The sequence below is a fragment of the Leguminivora glycinivorella genome, chromosome 6, assembly GCF_023078275.1.
Source record: "Leguminivora glycinivorella isolate SPB_JAAS2020 chromosome 6, LegGlyc_1.1, whole genome shotgun sequence".
NCBI lineage: Eukaryota > Metazoa > Arthropoda > Insecta > Lepidoptera > Tortricidae > Leguminivora > Leguminivora glycinivorella.
This window is the reverse complement of record NC_062976.1, coordinates 24209082-24229689: the sequence shown is the minus strand read 5'-3', so window position 1 is coordinate 24229689 and position 20608 is coordinate 24209082. Positions and strand designations below refer to the sequence as shown.

The window sequence follows — 20608 nt, the reverse complement described above, 5'->3', positions numbered from 1 at the left end:
ACTACTATTAAAGATGTCAATATGTACTCGTAATTCCTTTTTGGTAAATAAACTATTCGAGTATGTAACCAAATATGTCCTTCTGAAAGGACGTCAGGCAAGTAGCCTAAATTACGTTGCCTTAATTTGGCAAAAAATAGTCACGGTCGTGAGTTCGAGCCTCCTTTGAGCTCCATAGTTTTAATGATCCTGATTCGATAAAAATAGAAAAAGAGGGCTTATGGTCATGTTTGTTTTGGTCGAACATTGTTCAATTAAGGCTAATAGGGAATTTTAGTAATGTAATCAGTATATTTGACCGAGAAATCGAATAAAGTACTAGTACCTTAATACTTGACAATATAAGAGTCGCACCGATTATCGGTCGCCGACTGTGGCTGAATGGGTGGTGTTGGCAGCGCGCGCGGACAGCAACGCGCACGGCGTGCGGCACAAGCGCGGCCTGCCGCCGCCGCCGCCTGTGCCTATCCCCGACCTGCGCGCCGACTCCGCGGCGCTGGCGCCCTTCACAGGTACCGAGTCTGCTGGGAGCGCCGTTTGGATGTGCTTTTTTTTAGGACATCGCTGTCATATTTGCAATTTTCATTGTGCAGTATCAAATAGATAGCGACGGACTATATTGGAATATATCTGTCTTTTGAACATAGCAACATAGGTGCGTCGTGTTATATTTGGCCACTTTGACAGTCACTATGTATTAGAATATTCATTTTACGTGGGAACAAAATTAATGACTAGTTAATTATTAGTAGTGGCAATTTTCGATGAAATTGTACCCATATTGCAATTCATAGTACAATTTCATAAAAATTGTACTATGAATGCTCATACGGTATGATACATATACAAATGCGTAAGAAAGATGTAGTATAATGATCAGTTGTAGCAAAAGAACCAACATTACTTTCAAGAAAAACTACTTAAGCTTTATAGCTTAAAAATTAGTATGTTTTTAGATAACTAAATCTCTAGATATTTACATTTGAAAAGGTATCATAAATTATCGATTTTATCTAATGATTTATTATCATGATGTCCTTAAAAAAGCACTTTAGTTTAATATGTTATTAAATCCAATCGGCGCTGAGAGCTATCTGTGTTGTGATTGTGTTCGCTTCACGACATCCCATTAAAGCGATGTGGGTGACCCTCGGCACTAAGCATGCCCATTACGCGTATCACGTCACCAGCCGGGTTCACACAGAACGAGGCAAATTCGCGGCAACGAACAGCAACATAGGAATTGCTTTTGGCGTTGAAACTCTTGGCCGTGGGGTCCAAGTGCCAAGAAACTTCATGGGGCGCTGTCTAAAAAAATTATTGATGCCACTGGGGACCGTAGAGCTGGCAGCTTCCTCGCTCAGCGCATAGTTTAGAACTTATTAGTTTATAATTTTTGATGTCTAATAAAATATTTTTATTTCTGTGTAGACGTGCCTCGGCCGAGGCAAGTTGCTCGACCGAGGCACGTTTTGACTGGACGTTTACCGCGCGAGGAAATTGCCTTGTGATGAGCCTCGCTGTGTGTGGACCGGGCTATTTGCCATATTTGTGTTCGTGGTACTTGTACACAAATGTGTTTTGTTTTCAGTTGTCAGCGTTTATTGATGAATTTGATGATTTTTTTTTTGTAATGGATCTATTTGCGATTCAGTTAATAATGCCATTGATAAAAAAATGTGTCGGAAACAGGCGATTTTTATATTAAAAATTAGTAGTGAACGTTGTACCTATTATTAAAGTAGTGCAAGACCGCTGACAGTGGTTAAAATGACTTCCAAAATGTATAATAATTTCCTGTAGGAAGGACATTGAGTCGAAATTAATTAATTAAATTTTACGATATATGTTTAAAGGAGTTGAAACGAATTTATCATAGGATTACATTTTTTTGAGTTAAATGTTTTTCTATAAAAGCCTTCTGTTCTTATTAGGTAGAATTTACTTGTGTGCGTGTGTTTTGTCGAGTTTTTACTATAATAATGTAAATCATACATATTGTAAATATTATTTTATCTTCTAATATTCGCTTAATATCTGGTTATGGTTTCGCTTTCCGGTTATTATTTGCGCTTCTGCATGATCGGCGCTTTCGCTTTCAGCACTTGGCGGAGTCGATGATATTATGCCTCAGGACTCCCAGCTGTAGTCTAGAATAGTGACGTCATGGGTAAAAACAAATGAAAGCAAACTTTTGATTCCAAGTGATTTTCATTTTGAATTTGTGCTACCGTGAGTCTTTAGCATGTACAGGCAGGTAAGTATGGTCGGGCGATAAATGATAAAACGTCAGGCCGTCCCTATCGCACTATTTGTAAGTGCGACAGGGACGGCCCGATGTTTAATCGTTTATCGCGCGACCATGATTGCCTGCCTGGTGTAGTGCGAAAAGAATTTCGTATTTGACATGTTAGTTCAGACAGTGTCAGTACGTCTTGTACTGAGACTGACTGAAATATCATGAAACGTTTCTGTAAAAATCGAAAGAAATTCTTTTCGCACTAAATCTGTACAGACGTTGATTGGTCTGTAGATACGCGCGTCAGTTGTCTTTGGCGGCCAAAGTGTCAACTAAAGAGTTATTTCGATTTAGTGTAAAATATCCCTTATGATATGATATTAGTGTTCCCCTCTAAAATAAGCTAGGGTAAGAAGCATTTAAGCAAATAAATAGCACCGCTTCTAAAAGTTGATAGAACTTAAGTATTTTTCGATCCACTTATTGACGATTGAATTACTTTTTGTTTCTTTATCTCATGGAATTAATGAGTCATTTTATAACCTTTGCAAATGGTTATCGGAGCTTGCAAACGTTTGTTTTTACTCAATAGCTAATGATGTCACCACAACATAAGGCGTAGGTCAGTGTGTAGAATAGATGCTATTTCAAGTGTCTAGTTAGTGCTTAATTTAAGTTTACGTTACGAATTTACATTTGAATAGGAAGACATTGTTTCATAGTAGTTAGTAGTTGATTGTATTTAGATGTCATTGTGTTTTACATTCACGTGAATATATAGAAATGTATGTCAAAAATGTATAAATTCAAATAATCTTTAGTTTTATTATACCATACCACTAAAAAGACCGAGACATTTACTTCTAAACATCGTGACAAAAACCAAGATGCAAAGAGACAAATAATGTCTGAGCTAATCGTGATGTCAATTAAAATTACAAAGAATCAAATGAAAAGTAACAGTTACATACATTTTTATATAAAAATCGCATCAATGAAACGCCAACTTCATCCTATTAACACAAAGTTAACATTTCAGTTCCGCGTTCTCCCTCCGCCTGCGGTATGCGGCCGCGCGTACCTACGGGCCGCTCAGCTTGCTCCACACCAGAGCGAAGGAGTTGCAGTCCGCAAAGAGAAGAATTTGTGGTGCATAGAGGGAGAGGGGTGACTACCCTATCGTCTATCGCGAGGAGGGAAGACGATAATAGTGAGTTACTTAAGATTTTACCATTAATAACAATATAGGTGTCCTGTCACGGTCGCCATGTCTCCTTGCGGTCGATTTCTCTTTCGTCTGCGGTATGCGACCACGCGTACCCACGGGCCACGCCACAGCAACGGAGCTGTAGTCCTCAGAGAGAAGAGTTCGTTGTGCATAGAGGGAGAGGGGTAACTACCTTATCGTATATTGCGAGGAGGTAAGACGACAACGGTGAGTTACATAACATTTTATCAATAATAATATAGGTGACTTGTCACGGTCGCCATGTCTCCTTGCGGCCCGCTTGCTCGACACCAGAGCGACGGAGCTGTAGTCCGCAGAGAGAAGAGTTCGTCGTGCATAGAGGGAGAGGGGTGACTACCCTATCATATATTTCGAGTAGGGAAGACGACAATGGTGAGTTACATAAGATTTTATCATTAATGGCAACATAGGTGTCCTGTCACGGTCGCCATGTCACCTGGCGGTCGATTTCTGCTGCCTGCGGCATGCCACCGCGCGTTCCACGGACCGCTCAGCTTTTTCCACACCAGAGCAGTTGCAGTCCGCAAAGAGAAGAATTTGTGGTGCATAGAGGGAGAGGGGTGCCTACACTATAGTATATTGCTAGGAGAAAGACGACAATGATAAGATAAAAAGTTACATAAGATTATACTATTTTAATAGTGTAACAATGTAGGAGTTCTGTCACGGTCGTCATGTCTTCTTGCGGACTGCTTGCGCTGTTCTACGCCGAAGTGATGGAGTTGCAGTGTAGAATGCCGTACGACGCTAATGCCGAATGCGAGTTTCATGCCTATTACCCTCAAAAATGAACTGCCCTGTCACAGTCGCAGTGTGAGGTAGTGATATGAAAAAAAAACTGAAACGATGAACTGAACAGAGATGGGTTAACATTAATCTACATCGCTACTTATTTCTTATCAAGATGAAAAATAATATACTATGTGGAAAAAACTAAAGATTCTAAAACTTTGTTTCAAATTAAATTTTTATTTTTTTTTACAGTCGTGGACCCAAACCAAACCGCCGCCGGTCGTCCGTCCAACTACCAAACACAGAACTCGTTCGCTGGCCGACGCTCACGGCGGTCTTCTATCACGGACGACAGTCAACTCACAGTCGAGAACTTTGGGGGGTCTCAAGACCGGTTGCATTTCGCTGGTAGGAATCCGGAGAAAGAGTTGGCGACAGTGGCTAATGTTAGGAAGATATCTGCCCCGGCTGGTAAGTAACAATTAATATTCCACATATTTGATAGACTTTAAGTACCTTGGTTCGCTCGTACAGTGTGATGGCGATATCGACCGCGACGTGAAAAACCGTATTAGCACGGGGTGGATGAAATGGCGACAGGTCACGGGAACCATTTGTGACGCCCGGATGCCTCTTCGACTGAAGGGCAAAATTTATAAATCAGTCATCAGACCTGTCGTCATGTATGGATCAGAGTGTTGGGCCCTAAAGGTGACGGATGAAAAGAGATTGCACGTAGCAGAGATGAGAATGTTAAGATGGATGTGTGGCGTGACAAGAATGGATAAAATAAAGAATGAGTATATCAGAGGAAGCCTGAAAGTAGCACCGATTGTTGAAAAAGTAAGAGCGAATCGACTAGCATGGTATGGACATGTAATGCGGAGGGATGAAAGGCATGTGACGAGAAAGGTATTACGAATGAATGTGGAAGGTGGTGGAAGTAACGGGAGGGGAAAACCGAAGAAGAGGTGGATGGACTGTGTGAGACATGATATGGAACTAAAACAAGTTAATGATGAGATGACGAGTGACAGAGATGTATGGAAGAGAAAGACATGCTGCGCCGACCCCAAGTGACTGGGATAAGGGCAGGAGAATGATGATATTCTTAAACACTACTTTGCCAAACCGCCGCCGGCCATCCTTCAACTACCAAGCACAGAATTCCTTGACGGGTCGACGCTCGAGACGGTCTTCTATCACGGACGACAGTCAGTCAACTCATAGTCGAGAACTTCCGGGGGTCGCAAGACCGGTTGCATTTCGTGGGCAGGAATCCGGAGAAGGAATTAGCGACGGTTGCGAATGTTAGGAAGGTATCTGCCCCGGCTGGTAAGTAACAACAAATATACTACATATTTTTAAAACTACTTTGCCGTCCGTCCAACTACCAAACACAGAACTCGTTCGCTGGCCGACGCTCACGGCGGTCTTCTATCACAGACGACAGTCAACTCACAGTCGAGAACTTTGGGGGGTCGCAAGATCGGTTGCATTTCGCTGGCAGGAATCCGGAGAAGGAATTAGCGACGGTTGCGAATGTTAGGAAGATATCTGCCCCTGCTGGTAAGTAACAACCAAAGACGTATACTGACGTGTACTGTACCCTCACTTGTTGTTGCACTATCGACCGACCCTGGGCCCCACGGAAGACCAGCACTGTGGTACCATCTGTGCCAGAGCATATGCTGAGTGGTGTCCTTTTGCGACCACTATATCAAACATTATGTATTTACATGTTGTGTTTATGTACTCTAGTATATAAGTACCTTCTGGTCGTAATAAAAGTATTTTCTTTCTTTCTATATAACTCCGTATAGACAGATAAAGTCTAAGAAAAAAACGTACCTCAGTACCATACAGAAAAAGGTACGGTGGCCTAGATGGCATTACACCTTTGGGGTACGCTCAGCTAGATGCCGCTAATATTAATATTTGACATTTTAACACATATCAAGCTAAGAATTTGGGCCAAATTGTCAAAACTGAGGTTCAAAAGTTTTAAGCCTGTGTCAAGAGATGGCAGTCTATGCGCTGTGATTACACATTCTACTTCGACAGTAACTCTCTATAATACTCGATCCTCTTTGGTAACAACAAATATCCTACATATTTTTAAACACTGTCACATGTCGCTGTCGCTTCTTCATTAGAAACGACGGTCGCCTTACTGTTGACAATTGCGGGCAGCCCCAAGGCATTATGTCGGAACGAATTTAAAGTTTTTGATATATAGTTTAGTTAACATTATCGCATTCGAGAATACGGAATTGAACCATGAGTTTCTTTAAGTTTTACGCGATGAAAAGCATGTGGTACACCATATTTCTGCCACATGCCATTACATCCTGTGTACACGTGTACAGTCTTTGTTAAATTGTGTGTTTTTTTTACAGGTCCTCTAGACAGCTACAACCCTCCCCTTCGGTCTTCACGACAAGACATTCGAGGCTCAATCAACCTCTTCCACGGCGATTATAATGGGGACAGTGAACCTGAACGGCCTATGAGGAGGCAGCTCAGCTCTGATACTATCAACAGCAACCACTTCAGTAATAAAGGTAATATAAACCGTTAATAAGTTGGTAACTAGATCATCGAAAGGCTTTAGAAAGGCACATATACACCGTGTTTTTTTTTGTTTTCCGTTAAATTCGACACGCAGTTAGGTTCGTCATCAGGAACCACCAGAGATGTTAAAAAATAGGTTGTGCAATGTATTTAAATACAAAATGCAAATACTTTAGGTTTTTACCTATTTCAAATAAAAATACAAAATAGTTTTACAAAAAGGTATTTGAAATACAAAATGCAAAATAGGTATTTTCAAAATACCTTTATTCAAATAAAATACTTTTTTGACATAAGGTAGGTACAACTTTTATTTTTAAGATGTGTTTAAAACACAGAAATCACAGAATCACCAGAGAACCCAGAAACCTGGCTCCTTCCTGGCTCTATAAAATGAACACGATAAAAAGTGAAACCAAAATAGACTGTGTCCATGTCTTTTACCTAATATTATAAAAATCGAATGAAAGAGTTACATCGCATGTATGAAATATGAAAAAAAAATCCTAAAATAGTACTTAATATTAATTAGGTATACGAATCGATATGGATTTTCCCCGATTTTTCGATGTTCACGGTCAGGGTGCTTTGGGATCTTGTAAAAATCGCTTACTATTTATTGAACCTTAATTATTATAGGAACCACTATGTTGGCAGCACTGAAAATAAGTGTGTTTTTGTAAAACATCAAATTAAGCACTTCCGAACATGTTGTCCCGGTCACAACTTGGGCAGACAAAGAAAAAATAGAAAAATAGAAAACGCGCTTGAAGTGGTAGAAAATACAAAATCTACTAAAAAGTATTTTACAAAATAGTTTTCAAAAAGTAAAATACAAAAAAAGCATTTTGTATTTTGAAGTGGTAGAAAACATCTCTGGGAACCAAAATGTTTGCACTCAAAAAAATTTTTTTTTATTTCAAATAAAATAAAATAGGACCTTTTCGATAAAGTCATAGTATTTAAAATACCAAATACAAAATAGGAAGTGGTAAGGGATGCCACACACGTGTTCAGTATTTTTTTTGTATTTCTATTTCTAAAATGCTTGTATTTTATTTCAAATAGTTAACATCTCTGACTTCACAGTGACTGGAGCAATGCTACATTTCACTGGTCTCGGCTACATTTTAAGCTCGGCCACACATGCGCATTTTGAGAGCGTAGGCGGAGCGTCGGCGGAGCGCATTGATAGCGGTGCGCTGGACGAACGTTGGCGTTGCGCCCAGCGGACGCCGGCGGGAACTAACGAGCGCGGATTGCGAGTGGAATGCGCGCGGATTGCGAGCGGAACGCCAGCGTTCATCCGGCGCACCGCTATCATTGCACTCCGCTAACGCTACGCTATCAAAACGTTTTATGTGTGGCAGAGGCTTTATGTCTAGGTTCTAAGTAATTTAAGCTGGTTAACCTTAGTTTGTAAGATTCGTTTTTATAACATTTATTGACACAAAAGACTACCTACTACAGATATTCCGGTCCCTCTCTCTGCTGTCCTTACCACCGACAATTTGGGCCCTAGTCCGCTGTTGGTGGCTATCTAAGTTAGGTTTTATCAAGGTTGTATCAATTTTCCGTTTGTCCCAGGCGGTGGCGACGGTTTCTACCTAAACCGAGATTCGACCGACGGCGACATGACCAAAACCAGTTTCGCGGACCTCAAATACAGGAACGGGGACCAAGGTGAGTGCTCGCTTGCCGCTTTCGATGTGCTTGACCACATATTCCCATTACTTACTGTTATTTTAAGGTTTTAGATGACTCATTAAATAGGCCATTTTCTTCCCCACTTTTTTTGTAACATGGGTATTTTTTACGTGATTCATATTCAGAATTGGGAGATCCTTCGAACCTGATAGGAGAAAAAATGTCCCAAGATTTCCATACATTTTTCAGATCTTCCATTCCGTTACCGGGATATAAATTGTATGAAAAAATGGTAACGGAATGAGGAAAAAACCTTGGGACACTTTTTTTTCCTATTAGGATTGAAAGAGCTCGCGATTCTGAGTGGAAACTACATAAAAACTTCTAAATCCGAAAAAAAAACTTTGAAAAAAAATGGCCCAAATACCTTCTATATTTTTTTATGTTTAGTCATACTTTGAAATGTTGCCATGCCAAACAAAAACTCGAAATATAACGTCGTGTCAACAAGTGTTGACATTTTCTATAGATTCTGTATGACCTACCTGTATGTCTTAAAAGTATGGTTTGACGTAATAAAAATATCATAGCATCTCATTCTAAGTGGTTCTTCCCTTCCTTAACATTTCTTCCTTCGTACATATATACAGAAATATATGATAGAGAAAATTGTAAACGGAAAATTCATTAACCTACAAATCATACATTATCATTTTATCGGAGTTAATTCTGCACCATTTTACAGCAAAGCTATCTTAATTGTCACTATAAACGTCCTATTTTGTAGAAATATGACGTTTACTGTGGCATTTTCCTAATTAAAAGCATTCGTTACTACTTACTTGCGGCCCTTGTAAGTGCGGTGCAGCATTATCTCGGATTCTAGAACTTACCTTCCCATCTCCAAGTCATCTAGAACCTATACTAACACGAAACATTTGGTAACCTATATGGGGTTCCTCAGGTGTGGAGGAGACGGAGCGGCGCAAGAGCACGTCTTTCAGCACGCCACCACCCGCCACGACCACGTGGCAGCAGCAGTTCCTCGCGCAGGACTCACAGCCCAGTCAGTCATACATTATACTTAACAAAATCGCGGGATAGCAAGTGACATCATGCGTCATAGGCCGAGTCCACATAAAAGAACGTATTTTCAGTTATAACACGTTGGCGGACAAGACTACTGTAGCAGTGGCGTAGTTTTTTGTTTTTCTTATAGCCGCGTCCACATAGAGCGAGGTAGGTCGCAAAGTAAATTTCTCGCGCGGCGTTGATGAGCGTATTGCTCGGCCGAGCAACCTGCCTCGAACAAGTTACGTCTACACTGGATGTTTGCCGCGCGAGAAAATTGTTTCACGACGTTCCTCGCTCTGTGTGGACCCGGCTATAAGACAAAGAAAACAAAAAACTACGCGACTGATATAGTAGTCTTGTCTGCTAATGTGTTGTAACTGAAAATACGAGCCCTTGTATACGGCGTGCGAACTCATATGCGATTAGTAATACAGTAACTTTGTCATCTGAAAGTATTGGCCCGTATGCGTAAAATCCGGTAGTTCTGATTTTTTACAGACTTGTTTGTGATGTTGGCCTAATGAATAATCCAAGTTTGTGACTTCGAGCGCCGAACGCAACTTTGTCAAAAATCGAAAACACCGCAAAAAAATCGTTTATTTTTAAAATTTTGGCGATTATAACCCTAAAGGACTAATTTTTGAAAAACATTCTTGAGGAAGTTCGAAAAAAATTATAAACTTTGAAAGGCTTAATATCGCAAACTGTTTGGTCTAAAGAGGCAATTTTGGTATCAAATTTAGTCTACTTTAAAAACGCTCTGAGGAATGTTTTTCAAAAATTAATCCTTTACGGTTATAATCGCCAAAATTTGAAAAATAAACGATTTTTTCGCGGTTTTTTCGATTTTTGACAAAGTTGCGTTCGGCGCTCGAGGTCACAAACTTGGATTATTCATTAGGCCAACATCATAAACAAGTCTGCAAAAAATCAGAACTACCGGATTTGACGCATACTGCAGATGTATAAACTTACTGGATTATAGTTACATTGCGGACTGAGGTTACATACAATTCAGTTGACCGATCAAATGACGCGTTGTAATAAAACTCACCTTTGTCTAAGGGAACATCTGAAGAGGTTGCGTTGTGCGAATTATTCTTTTGGTGTTCTCAGAAATTAATCTTACTTCTGTGTAAACCTTTCATACAGTTTGGTCTTGGGATGTTCGGTTGTCATTTCTTTTTCTTAATTGGAGAGGGTTTCCTTTGTTTTAAGTATTTTAAACTTTTTCTTTTATCATCAGCATCATCAAGGGGTCAATAAGTACAAGAATGCATTACAAAAATAAGTGGACCCCAAAATATAAATGAATAATATTTTGATCAGATGATCACATACTCCCAAGAGATCAAAATAATCAAGTAGTTCTTATACTTCAAAATTTCACAACATGTAGTAGTGGGAAGCTTTATCCAAATCCTTCTTGTCCGAAACTGTGTCTGAATCGAACCCGTAGACTGCTCTCACATTGTTCTGACCCTAATACTGGTAGTATTATTATAAAAAGTATAAACCTTCCCACATTTAGAAGATGCTACACGCTATAAAATAGTGCTAAATATTTCTTTAGCAATAAAGAAGCATGAATTTTTTTCGGTGTTTTAACCAATCAGTCTTCTGTCAGACGGTGACGACCAATCAGACGACGGCTCCCCAAGCGGCGGCCAAGCCATGGCGGCTCAACTAAACAACATCCGTCTAAAGCTAGAAGAGAAGAGAAGACGAATAGAGCAGGAGAAGAGAAGAATGGAGGTCGCCGTCAGTAGACAAAGGCAGCAGTTGGGGCAGCAGGCGTTTCTCCAGGCTGTTACTAGGGTGAGTTCGTTGGTGATACAGTTACTGGTTGGTAAGCGTACGGTAGAAATTACGCTCGGTCTGTAAACGGGTATTCCATGAGAATGTCGCTTACGTATAGGCCTGTGTCGTTCACGAACTATGAACTGTTAGGAATAAAATCCCATCAATGACCGAAATGAACTGAATCTTTTCTGTGCTCTGTGAATCGGTCTGCTCATTTAGTTCAGTATAGGATCGGCGAGCGCGAGCGGTTTGGATCAGGAACGAGTGTGTGACTGCGCCGACCGAGAGCGAGAGCTACTTAGCAGAGCAACAAAAAAACGTCAAGTTTTCATATTAAACTTCAGTTACTTACAACCTTTCGGTCCGGAATGTTACTATCTGTGGACTATTCGTATAATTTTGACACTATTCGGCCCCATTCGTTCTGAACTTTCCGACCGCAGTGGTCGCTGGTCTGGCTAAACTAAATGAGCAAAAGACCTAAAAGAGCGAACTAGTTCGTGGGAGCGATTGAACGAGATCGGAGCGCTACGATCAACGAACGAAACGGCACAAGCCTACTTACGTAACGCTGGCTAGCTTAATCAAAGCCGTACCAAATGCGAGTAAGCTATCGGCAATAGAAACGAACAAAGGATAGTCGCTCCCGTGTAAATAAAAGAGACGCAATAATAGCGCTCACTCTCACTTTTATTTACACGGGACGGCTATCTTTTGTTTCTATCGTTTACCCGCTTTTGGTGGGACCAGTGCCTAAGAATACACTTTCGATATATTATGTTATCATGAATTACTACTAAATCATATCATAATATTTTCAGAAGGTCTAGAAAAATGGCGACAGTTTTGTGGATAGCTAGGTTGCACACTGAGTTCACATTTTTATTGGTATTTTTGATGAACAAAGTGAACGTGCATCATTGACCTATGAAAATGTTGATTTTTATTGAACGCTTACCGATCAAACGACATTTGAAATTGAATCCCTGTGAAACTGTGGTGTGTAGTTTTAAGATTGGATATGATTTGGTAGGAATAAAACACGAAAATGAAGTACAATTCAAAAAGGCTGTCCACAATAAAGTAAAATTGTAGAATTTGTAATTTTTTTCGTGTTTTATAGTCAAAGACTCTAAGATTTTTTTACATTGACATGCCAATTTCAATATTTTCAATCAGTCTCACGCGCATAATGTTGTCCTACTTCCACAGTCGTATTTTACGGGTCAGCAAAGATACTAGACAGAGAAAGGAAATGGCGTGTCAATGTACGAAATTCTTCTTGTATCGCGTTTTTACTTTAATGTGAGTTTAGTTTATTATGGTGAATGCGGTATATTTGTGGGTTTCAAAACATGGATTGAGTTGTCCCTATGAATGTTTAGAAATGTGTATGTATGTGTGTTTGTCTTAAATAGAGGTGTTTTTGTATGTTTTATAAAAGTGTGTAATAAGTGGGAGTGTATGGTGTGGATAGGCTATTAAATTAGGTAAAATTGTGTTTAAACTAAATTGTAACTTCTAACATATTTTCCACGATCGGTAGCACTTATACTAACTGAGTTATTTACAGAACATAATATGTTTTTCTATTTTATTAGGATACATATTTGCAATACCAGCTGGCCTCCTTGGTGAGTGGCTGGTCACAAATCTTTCTTATGATTTAGTTTCTTAGTACATTTCTTATTTTTACTTTTTGACGTCACTTGATTCATTTATCAGAATATTGTACAAATAATTAAATCTAGTCTCACATACGCTTCTAAGCCTTTCATCTTGAATTGTATATTTGATATTACGCAGTAGTTTTTCAGATATTACTTATTGTACTGTTTTTAGAAGAAATTAATTTACTTTTGTACGATATTAAGCTTTTCAATACGGCAAAATTGTTGAGTAAATTCGACGGCTTTTTACATTAAATTATTACTATTTATACTCATCAAGTTATTCACAAGTATTTTGCGCAACCACAAAGTCTCAATACCATCAAATCATTTCGAACCTTCTAGTTAAGTTTTAAAGGTTTTCACACACGAGTTGAGCACAAAGAAGTTTGTGTAGGAATAACCCACTTCCATTACACTATTGAAACGCATGGATTTGTTTGTTGGAGTATACGATCCTGAAGCCAACCTTAATTATAAGTGCATTAACGTCTAAATCGGAACATACAATCTTATTTATTACCTACTAGCTTTTGCCCGCGGCTTCGCTCGCGTTAGAAAGAGATAAAAAGTAGTCTATGTCACTCTCCATCCCTTGAACTATCTCCACTTAAAAAATCACGACAATTCAATTCGTCGCTCCGTTTTGCCGTGAAAGACAGACAAACAAACAGACACACACACACTTTCCCATTTATAGTATTAGTATGGATTACATTTATAACAATCTTGACAACGAGCAAAAATAAACAATTCGTCGAGATCCTCATATTAGCACAAAAGTTTTTTGTTTCCTTTTTTCTACCACAAGTTTTGTTGATGATTATGAAAGGTACTTCATACATAGTTTCTCAAATAATATAATAGGCACTACTGTAGTACTATTCTCGGGAATCTCGGGAATCGATCGATTATTGTCGATTTGCGAGAATAGTTGGTCGTCATTTGTTTGGCGCTTTTGGAATAATTATCGACGGATCACTGGTTATTGCATATTCACATTCTAGAAACAAAAGTCCGAATAGATATTAATGCACTTCACAATCACAAAACATTAGATATACCTACTACCCACTAGTACCATGGCCCACGGTTCTATACCCCGATGAATGCATGCATGGAGTGACGGTGGCGGTGTTGCAGGGTAAGGGCGCGCGGACGCCGGCCGGGGACGAGCGGCCAGAAGAAAAACAACAGGTGCGTTATAGGGGCGTTTACCGCGTATCTGGAATAAGATGAACTAATAATCAGGCATATTAGTATAAGCACTATAGAAACAGAAACAATTCATCATCCTCCTTGCGTTATCCCGGCATTTGCCACGGCTCATGGGAGCCTGGGGTCCGCTCTGACAACTAATTCCAAGATTTGGCGTAGGCACTAGTTTTTACAAAAGCGACTGCCATCTGACCTTCCAACCCGAAGGGTAATTAGGCCTTATTGGAATTAATCCGGTTTCCTCGCGATGTTTTCCTTCACCGAAAAGCGACTGGAAAATATCAAATGACATTTCGCACATAATTACTCGTCCTAAAAACTCATTGGTAAGAGCCGGGGTTCGAACCCGCGACCTCCGGATCGAAAGTCGTACCGGTAAGAACCGGTAGGCCACCAGCGCTTCAGAAAGAGAAACCATTATAAAATGATAAAAAGATACAATTCAAATTCTATTAGTACAGGATCTATTAGTACAGCAAAAACAGACAAGTGCGAATAGGTGAGACGACTAAAAAAAAACAACCTAGTCCGTCAGTTAGATTATCAAAGAATTCTAGACACGTATTTTTTTTCTCGTAAATGAAAAATGACAACGGGACAGTACATTGAAGTTTCGCGTGACGTCACGCCTAGGTACAATTTTTACTTAGAAGTGACGTCACAAGTCTCCACTCTGGAACTTTGATGCTCTATATCTTTGTATTTTTTAATTAATTAGAAAGAACGAAAAACATGTGTTCAGTATTTTTGGACGATCTAACTGACGGACTAAACAGAATGCCATTTTTTTATGTAGTCGTCATCCTTATTGGACTCGCCCCTAACTAACGACCGAGCGTCTAGAGTGTCTTCACAGAACATAAGACACAGTTAGTCTGTAATCTTATTCTGGATATGAGTGGCATAGCAGCTAGCGGCTAGCGCTGTCGGAAGCTTTACTTCGTATAAGGGTCCCCCCACATCTAGCGTCTCGCGAGCGTCGCGTCGGGCCAACTGTATGGGCAAAGCCTGACGCCGCGTCGACGCGGCGTCTTTTTCCATAGAGTTGGCCCGACGCACCGCTCGCGAGACGCTAGATGTGGGGGGACCCTAAGTGTATAGTCTCAATAAATCTTTAAAAAATCTACATTTTTAATGATCTTCGAAGTCGTGCCATGGGCTGGCTTAAAAAGACAGTTTACTCTGAAACTAATATCTAAACTTTTAAACTCTGCAGTTTGTGTGGTAGGTATTGGCAACATTAGTTGAGGAAGTTTTCATAAACAAATTTGCATGAATTTGTTAAATTGCATGTTATATTATAATAAATCCTTTGGGAAATTTTGCATCATACTTAACAACACATAGTAGGACTAATTTACATGTCAATTACTTATAACTACCTATATTTCGTCAAAATTATTTTAATGTTCCGCATTCATTGTCGCTTATATCATGTGTTGGTTATTTTAAGTATGTTTTATTTCAAATGTTTTACTCTAGGACATGGATGCGCCGAGCCAAACAGTGGACACCGTAGCGTTAGAACAGTACCAGCAGTCCATAGCCAAGTAAGTTTAACATACATATTTATAAACTAAAATTCTAACTTGTATACACCTGTACACACCGGCTGCGTGTGCGTAGACGTGGACGTGCGCGTTGTGATATACAGATTATAATGAGAGACGACATACCGCTTGCGTGACATGTGCGCGCAGGCTTCCTTTTAGCGCTCGTTCGCACCGTGCACCTCTACGGTACACGTATTCGGTGTGCTATGATTTTGATTTTACACGGTATGATTAAAAGGACCGTTCAAATTTGGCATAGTGACTTTTGAGGTCATAATGATCAACTTTTACTATGGGAACAATGCTGAAATCGCGAAAAATGATTTGACTGTTTCATACATTTCGACTATCATAAATATCATACACCTCATTTCCACAGAACAGTCTTTTTTTTGCGATTTCAGCATTGGTCATATAATAAAAGCTGGCGCGATAACCCAAAATGAGTTTTGGCCTCCAACACAAGAGCACGCCACTTGACTCGGTTTTGAGCGGTATCGCGCCAGCTTTCGCCATTATTGAATAATACGATTTACTTTTATGAAGTTTTTTCTTTCATTTACTTGTCAATTATTTCTGTTGGCGACAGTAACGTCATCGTTATTTATTCTTTTTTTACTTTAGATTGGTATTTTTTTAAGTTTTACTACTAAATATTTAAGTTTCCTGTCTATCGTTCTCGGTCTATCTGAGAACTCATTTGGCAACCGTTTGGCATAAATTCCAAATTCAAAACCGCTCGGATCTCGATGCAATACCCAATAATTGCAGAATGAACTCCAGCCTGCAGGATATACAGAGCGACATCGCGCGGCTCGCCACGCAACAGAACCAGATACAACAACAACAGCAGCAACAACAGACGCAACAGTTACAGCAACAACAACAGCAGTTGCAACAACAGTTGCAGCAACAGTTACAGCAGCAACAACAACAACAGTTGCAACAGCAGCAGGCGAAGCAGCTGTTCCAGCCGCCGCAGCCGCAGTCGCCTTTCCAGCAGTATCCGCCTAACATTCCACAATTGGTACGTTTGAGAATATTTGTGTTACTTTCCAGCAAAACGTCCCACTTTGTCGCTTGCCGTAAGGACGTTTTGATGGGTTATTCGTATAAAGATACAAGCAAATATCGTCCTTATGGTAACCGACAACGAGGGAAGTTTCACTAAACTACTACACATTTGCTTATAATAACTGGAGGCATTTATACATTTTAAATCTTATTGGATAGATTAAGATGTGCAATATAATACAACACTTTGTTGACCTCTAGTGTCTCATGATACTAATTTTAGATACAAAGTACCTGCATTGAAATTTAAGTAGTTATTCAAAGGAACAGAGTTGCTTTTATTTTGTTTCCATATAATTTATAATTCTGAGATTTAAAATGTACCATTACTCATGTTTGACATGACAGGCGCCAGGCGTGCTGGGATGATACAAATAATGCCTTGCGTATGGTCAGGAAGCAAAGTTGCATATAAATCATTGCATTATTTAATCAATTACAAATAATGCCTAGCGTATGGTCCGGGAGCAAAGTTGCATAATATCATTGCATTCGATGCATTTTTAATCTAAAACATCGCAAATTACTTATTTACTAATAATGACCTATAATTACCTACGCACGCGATGCAATGTTAGAATTTAATCTGACAAATTGTTTAAAATTTTTAAAACTAATTTTTATTTTTTGGTTCTTGGATTGGAATTGGAATTTATTGGTTCACAATTAGAGCTAAGTAGTCGCCATATTTTTTTTTTGTATAAAATATTTTAATATCTAACCGTTTATACCCAAGCTTTGACTAACCCCCTGGCCACAAAATATAACTGACAGCTTACATAATATCAACCTTTGTGCGCTTAGGTGAGAATCACTATGAAGCAAGTGACGCGACTATGGGCGTGGCTATAAAATTGTCAAAACATGTTCATAGCAAAGCTTCACGGCAAAGAAGCTAGTCACACGCTAACATGCACCGCTCACTCCACAGCACAGCCAATTCAGCTCACAGCACAACGTGTCCCGCCCCGCGCTCAACGCCTTCGGCTCAACACCACATCTGCCGAGGGACTTCTACCCGCAGCCCTTCGAAAACTTCGAATACCAGCCCAACCAGTACAGAGATATGGAGGATTATGGGAGGTTTTATCTGCATGAGAGCCCGCCTCAGCCGCAGAGGCGGACGTGGGCTCAACACGCGCAACAGCAGCAGGAGAATGAGCTGAGAGGCTGGCAGGTTCGTTACATGATGATATCTAGTCACCTTCGAGGTCTGAGTACTAACCCAACCAGTACAGAGATATGGAGGATTATGGGAGGTTTTATCTGCATGAGAGCCCGCCTCAGCCGCAGAGGCGGACGTGGGCTCAACACGCGCAACAGCAGCAGGAGAATGAGCTGAGAGGCTGGCAGGTTCGTTATATCCCGTTATATCTAGTGACCTTCGAGGTCTTCGAGTACTAACCCAACCAGTATAGAGGTGTGGAGAATTATGGGAGGTTTTACCTGTATGAGATCCCGCCTTAGCCGCAGAGGCGGACGTGGGTTCAACACGCCCAATAGTAGTAGGAGAATGAGCTGAGAGGCTGGCAGGTTCGTTATATCCTTTTATATCTAGTGACCTTTGAGGTCTTCGAGTACGTGAGTTTATTTATAATAAGTGAGGTGAGATCTACTTATTCAAAGAGACTGTGAATCCCAAATGTGTGTTTTACTATATCCTCGTAAGATCCAGGCCGATTATGAATTTGGAACTTGCGAGTTCAAAGTTCGTATATAATTTGTACTTGTACCGGGACTTACCAGGATACATACAACAGGGGAATGAAGGTAGTCCGTTGATTGGCGATTTTTTACAATATACCAGAAAGCTTAATGCCATGCTGACCGCCGATGGCCATTAGATGGTCATGGCACCACAAGAAGATCTCCCTGTTACCTGTCTTATAAGATAATAAAAATTGTCTACTAATTTCAGCTTCACCAGCAGCAGCAGAACCACCAGCAGCACCAATACGAGCCTCAACACACCCCTCCCCCGCGCACGTGGAAGTCGCCCTCCCCCGCGCCCTCGGAGCGCAGCTGGGCGCCGCAGGGCTTCGTGCTGCACGAGCGGAGTCCCCCCGCCCCCGCCCCCGCGCCCGCGCCCGCGCAGCCCTTCCACGTGCACTACTCCGAGCGGCAGAACGGCACCGAGCACAACCACCTCAGGTATGTGCAGAGTTGTAGACCGTAATACCGCCACAGGCCTTCGGCGACCAGCCTCAGCCTTCGATTGCGCAACTGCTCTTTACGGCTCAGCCACGACATTGGTCTAAGCGCGACAGCGGTGAGCGACGGCTGTGAATTGGAGCGAGACAGCGATGGGGCTTTTCATTCGCACGTATGGCTACCGCTCACCGCTGTCGCGCTTAGACCAATGTCGTGGCTGAGCCGTAAACAAGACCACGTGGATAGTGGGGTGCTCTCATCTGATTTTGGGTGATGATGAGTATACATCTCTAAGGACAAAAAATAGATTAAGTCTATTTATTATCTTTAGTTGTGATATCTAGTCTTTTTTTTTTTTTTTTTTTTCAAATATGTTACACAGTATGACAGTAAAAACCAAAGCACTGAGTAACTAAAAATACATAAGAGCATAAAAAATAAACACATAAAAGTAAGAAACGTCATCTAGATTTAGGTGACAACGTAACGTCGAGGCTTCGTTGCGTCGTCTGTCCGGGCGTAGAATTCGGCAGGTTGCCCCGGAACCGTCGAAAGACTTACACCCTTCGGCCAGAAGTCTGCACTCGCGATGGTGTCCTGCAGCGGCCGCGGCACGCGCACAACAAACGAGCTGAAGTGCACGTAGCGGCGCGACTGCAGCTGCTGCACCCTCAGCGTGAAGCCAGTCTTCCGGCGAACGTACTCCACCACTTCGTCGGCCACGGCGGAGTAATGCAGGCGAGACACGTAGAGCGGCTTACTTGGTGTGGCGACCCGAAGACCAGAATTAACCGGATCCGCAGTGCCACTCACAGTCTTACGAGGCGCCCTACGCGCCTTGCTTTTCCTTTCCACCAATGTGAATCCCTCCGTATCTACATTGGTGCGGGAGGACTTCTCCTTAAAGAGAGCCCGTGATTCACATTTCTTAGAAGGCGTGCTGACCCGGTCAGCTGCTGGCTGCCGGCCGGTGACGCTAGCGTATGACCGCTGACGTAAGCTCGAAGGGGCAGGCGGTTGCACGCGCGGAGGGCGCGCGGGCGGCGGAGCGGCGCTTGCGACACTTTTTACAGCGTCAACAGGTAATCGAACTGACTTGACACGTGTGTCAGGTCGCGAGTCACGTTCGAAATTTGAAGCGGCCGGCTGAGTTGGGACATTCCGCAAACATGCTATTTCGTTGCGTAAATCAGCAATGGTAATAAGGCTGGCTTCAAATTTGCTACTCATTTCGGCTAAACTTGTTTTAAGGACCTCGATTTCCTTAAACAAGCTGCTAATGTCGAGATTTTCCGGAATACACGACGCCGTCGCCACGAACTCCGGAATCCGGTCTTGATTCTCCCTGAGGATTTTCTTTATATCTTCAAGGGTCTTCTGTCCGTTTTCATCCCCTCGTCGATGTGGAACATAGGTGCCGGCAATCCCAAGGGACTGGCACAGCACTTGCTTAGCTTCACAGATGTCATCGATGGTGAAACTCGACGCACGCGAATTCATCTGGACAGCCGTCTTCGCATCCATCGCTCCTTCCAGTACCAGCTTGTTTTTGCGTTGAAGAAAAGCGAGGAACTCGTTCACGATAGGTTTATTCTGCTGAGAATCACCCATCGTGTCTATTTAC

The 20608-nt window shown here is 41.3% G+C and overlaps 1 protein-coding gene across 17 annotated transcripts in view; it reads left to right on the top strand.

The window, feature by feature from the left end:
- LOC125226772 (patronin) overlaps positions 1–20608 on the top strand; it is a 110112-nt gene that overhangs the window by 66296 nt on the left and 23208 nt on the right. For 10 of the 17 annotated variants that reach the window (XM_048130846.1, XM_048130858.1, XM_048130849.1 and 7 more), the window contains exons 7-19: positions 399–512; positions 3279–3449; positions 4473–4691; positions 6620–6784; positions 8382–8477; positions 9406–9507; positions 11143–11333; positions 14132–14185; positions 15689–15756; positions 16531–16786; positions 17765–17897; positions 18074–18186; positions 18752–18984. In XM_048130846.1, coding sequence (XP_047986803.1) covers positions 399–512; positions 3279–3449; positions 4473–4691; positions 6620–6784; positions 8382–8477; positions 9406–9507; positions 11143–11333; positions 14132–14185; positions 15689–15756; positions 16531–16786; positions 17765–17897; positions 18074–18186; positions 18752–18984 — 1915 coding nt within the window. Of the gene's footprint in view, positions 1–398; positions 513–3278; positions 3450–4472; positions 4692–6619; positions 6785–8381; positions 8478–9405; positions 9508–11142; positions 11334–14131; positions 14186–15688; positions 15757–16530; positions 16787–17764; positions 18011–18063; positions 18187–18751; positions 18985–20608 lie in introns of all 17 variants that reach the window. The other 7 variants (XM_048130844.1, XM_048130845.1, XM_048130851.1 and 4 more) reach the window with 7 other exon arrangements.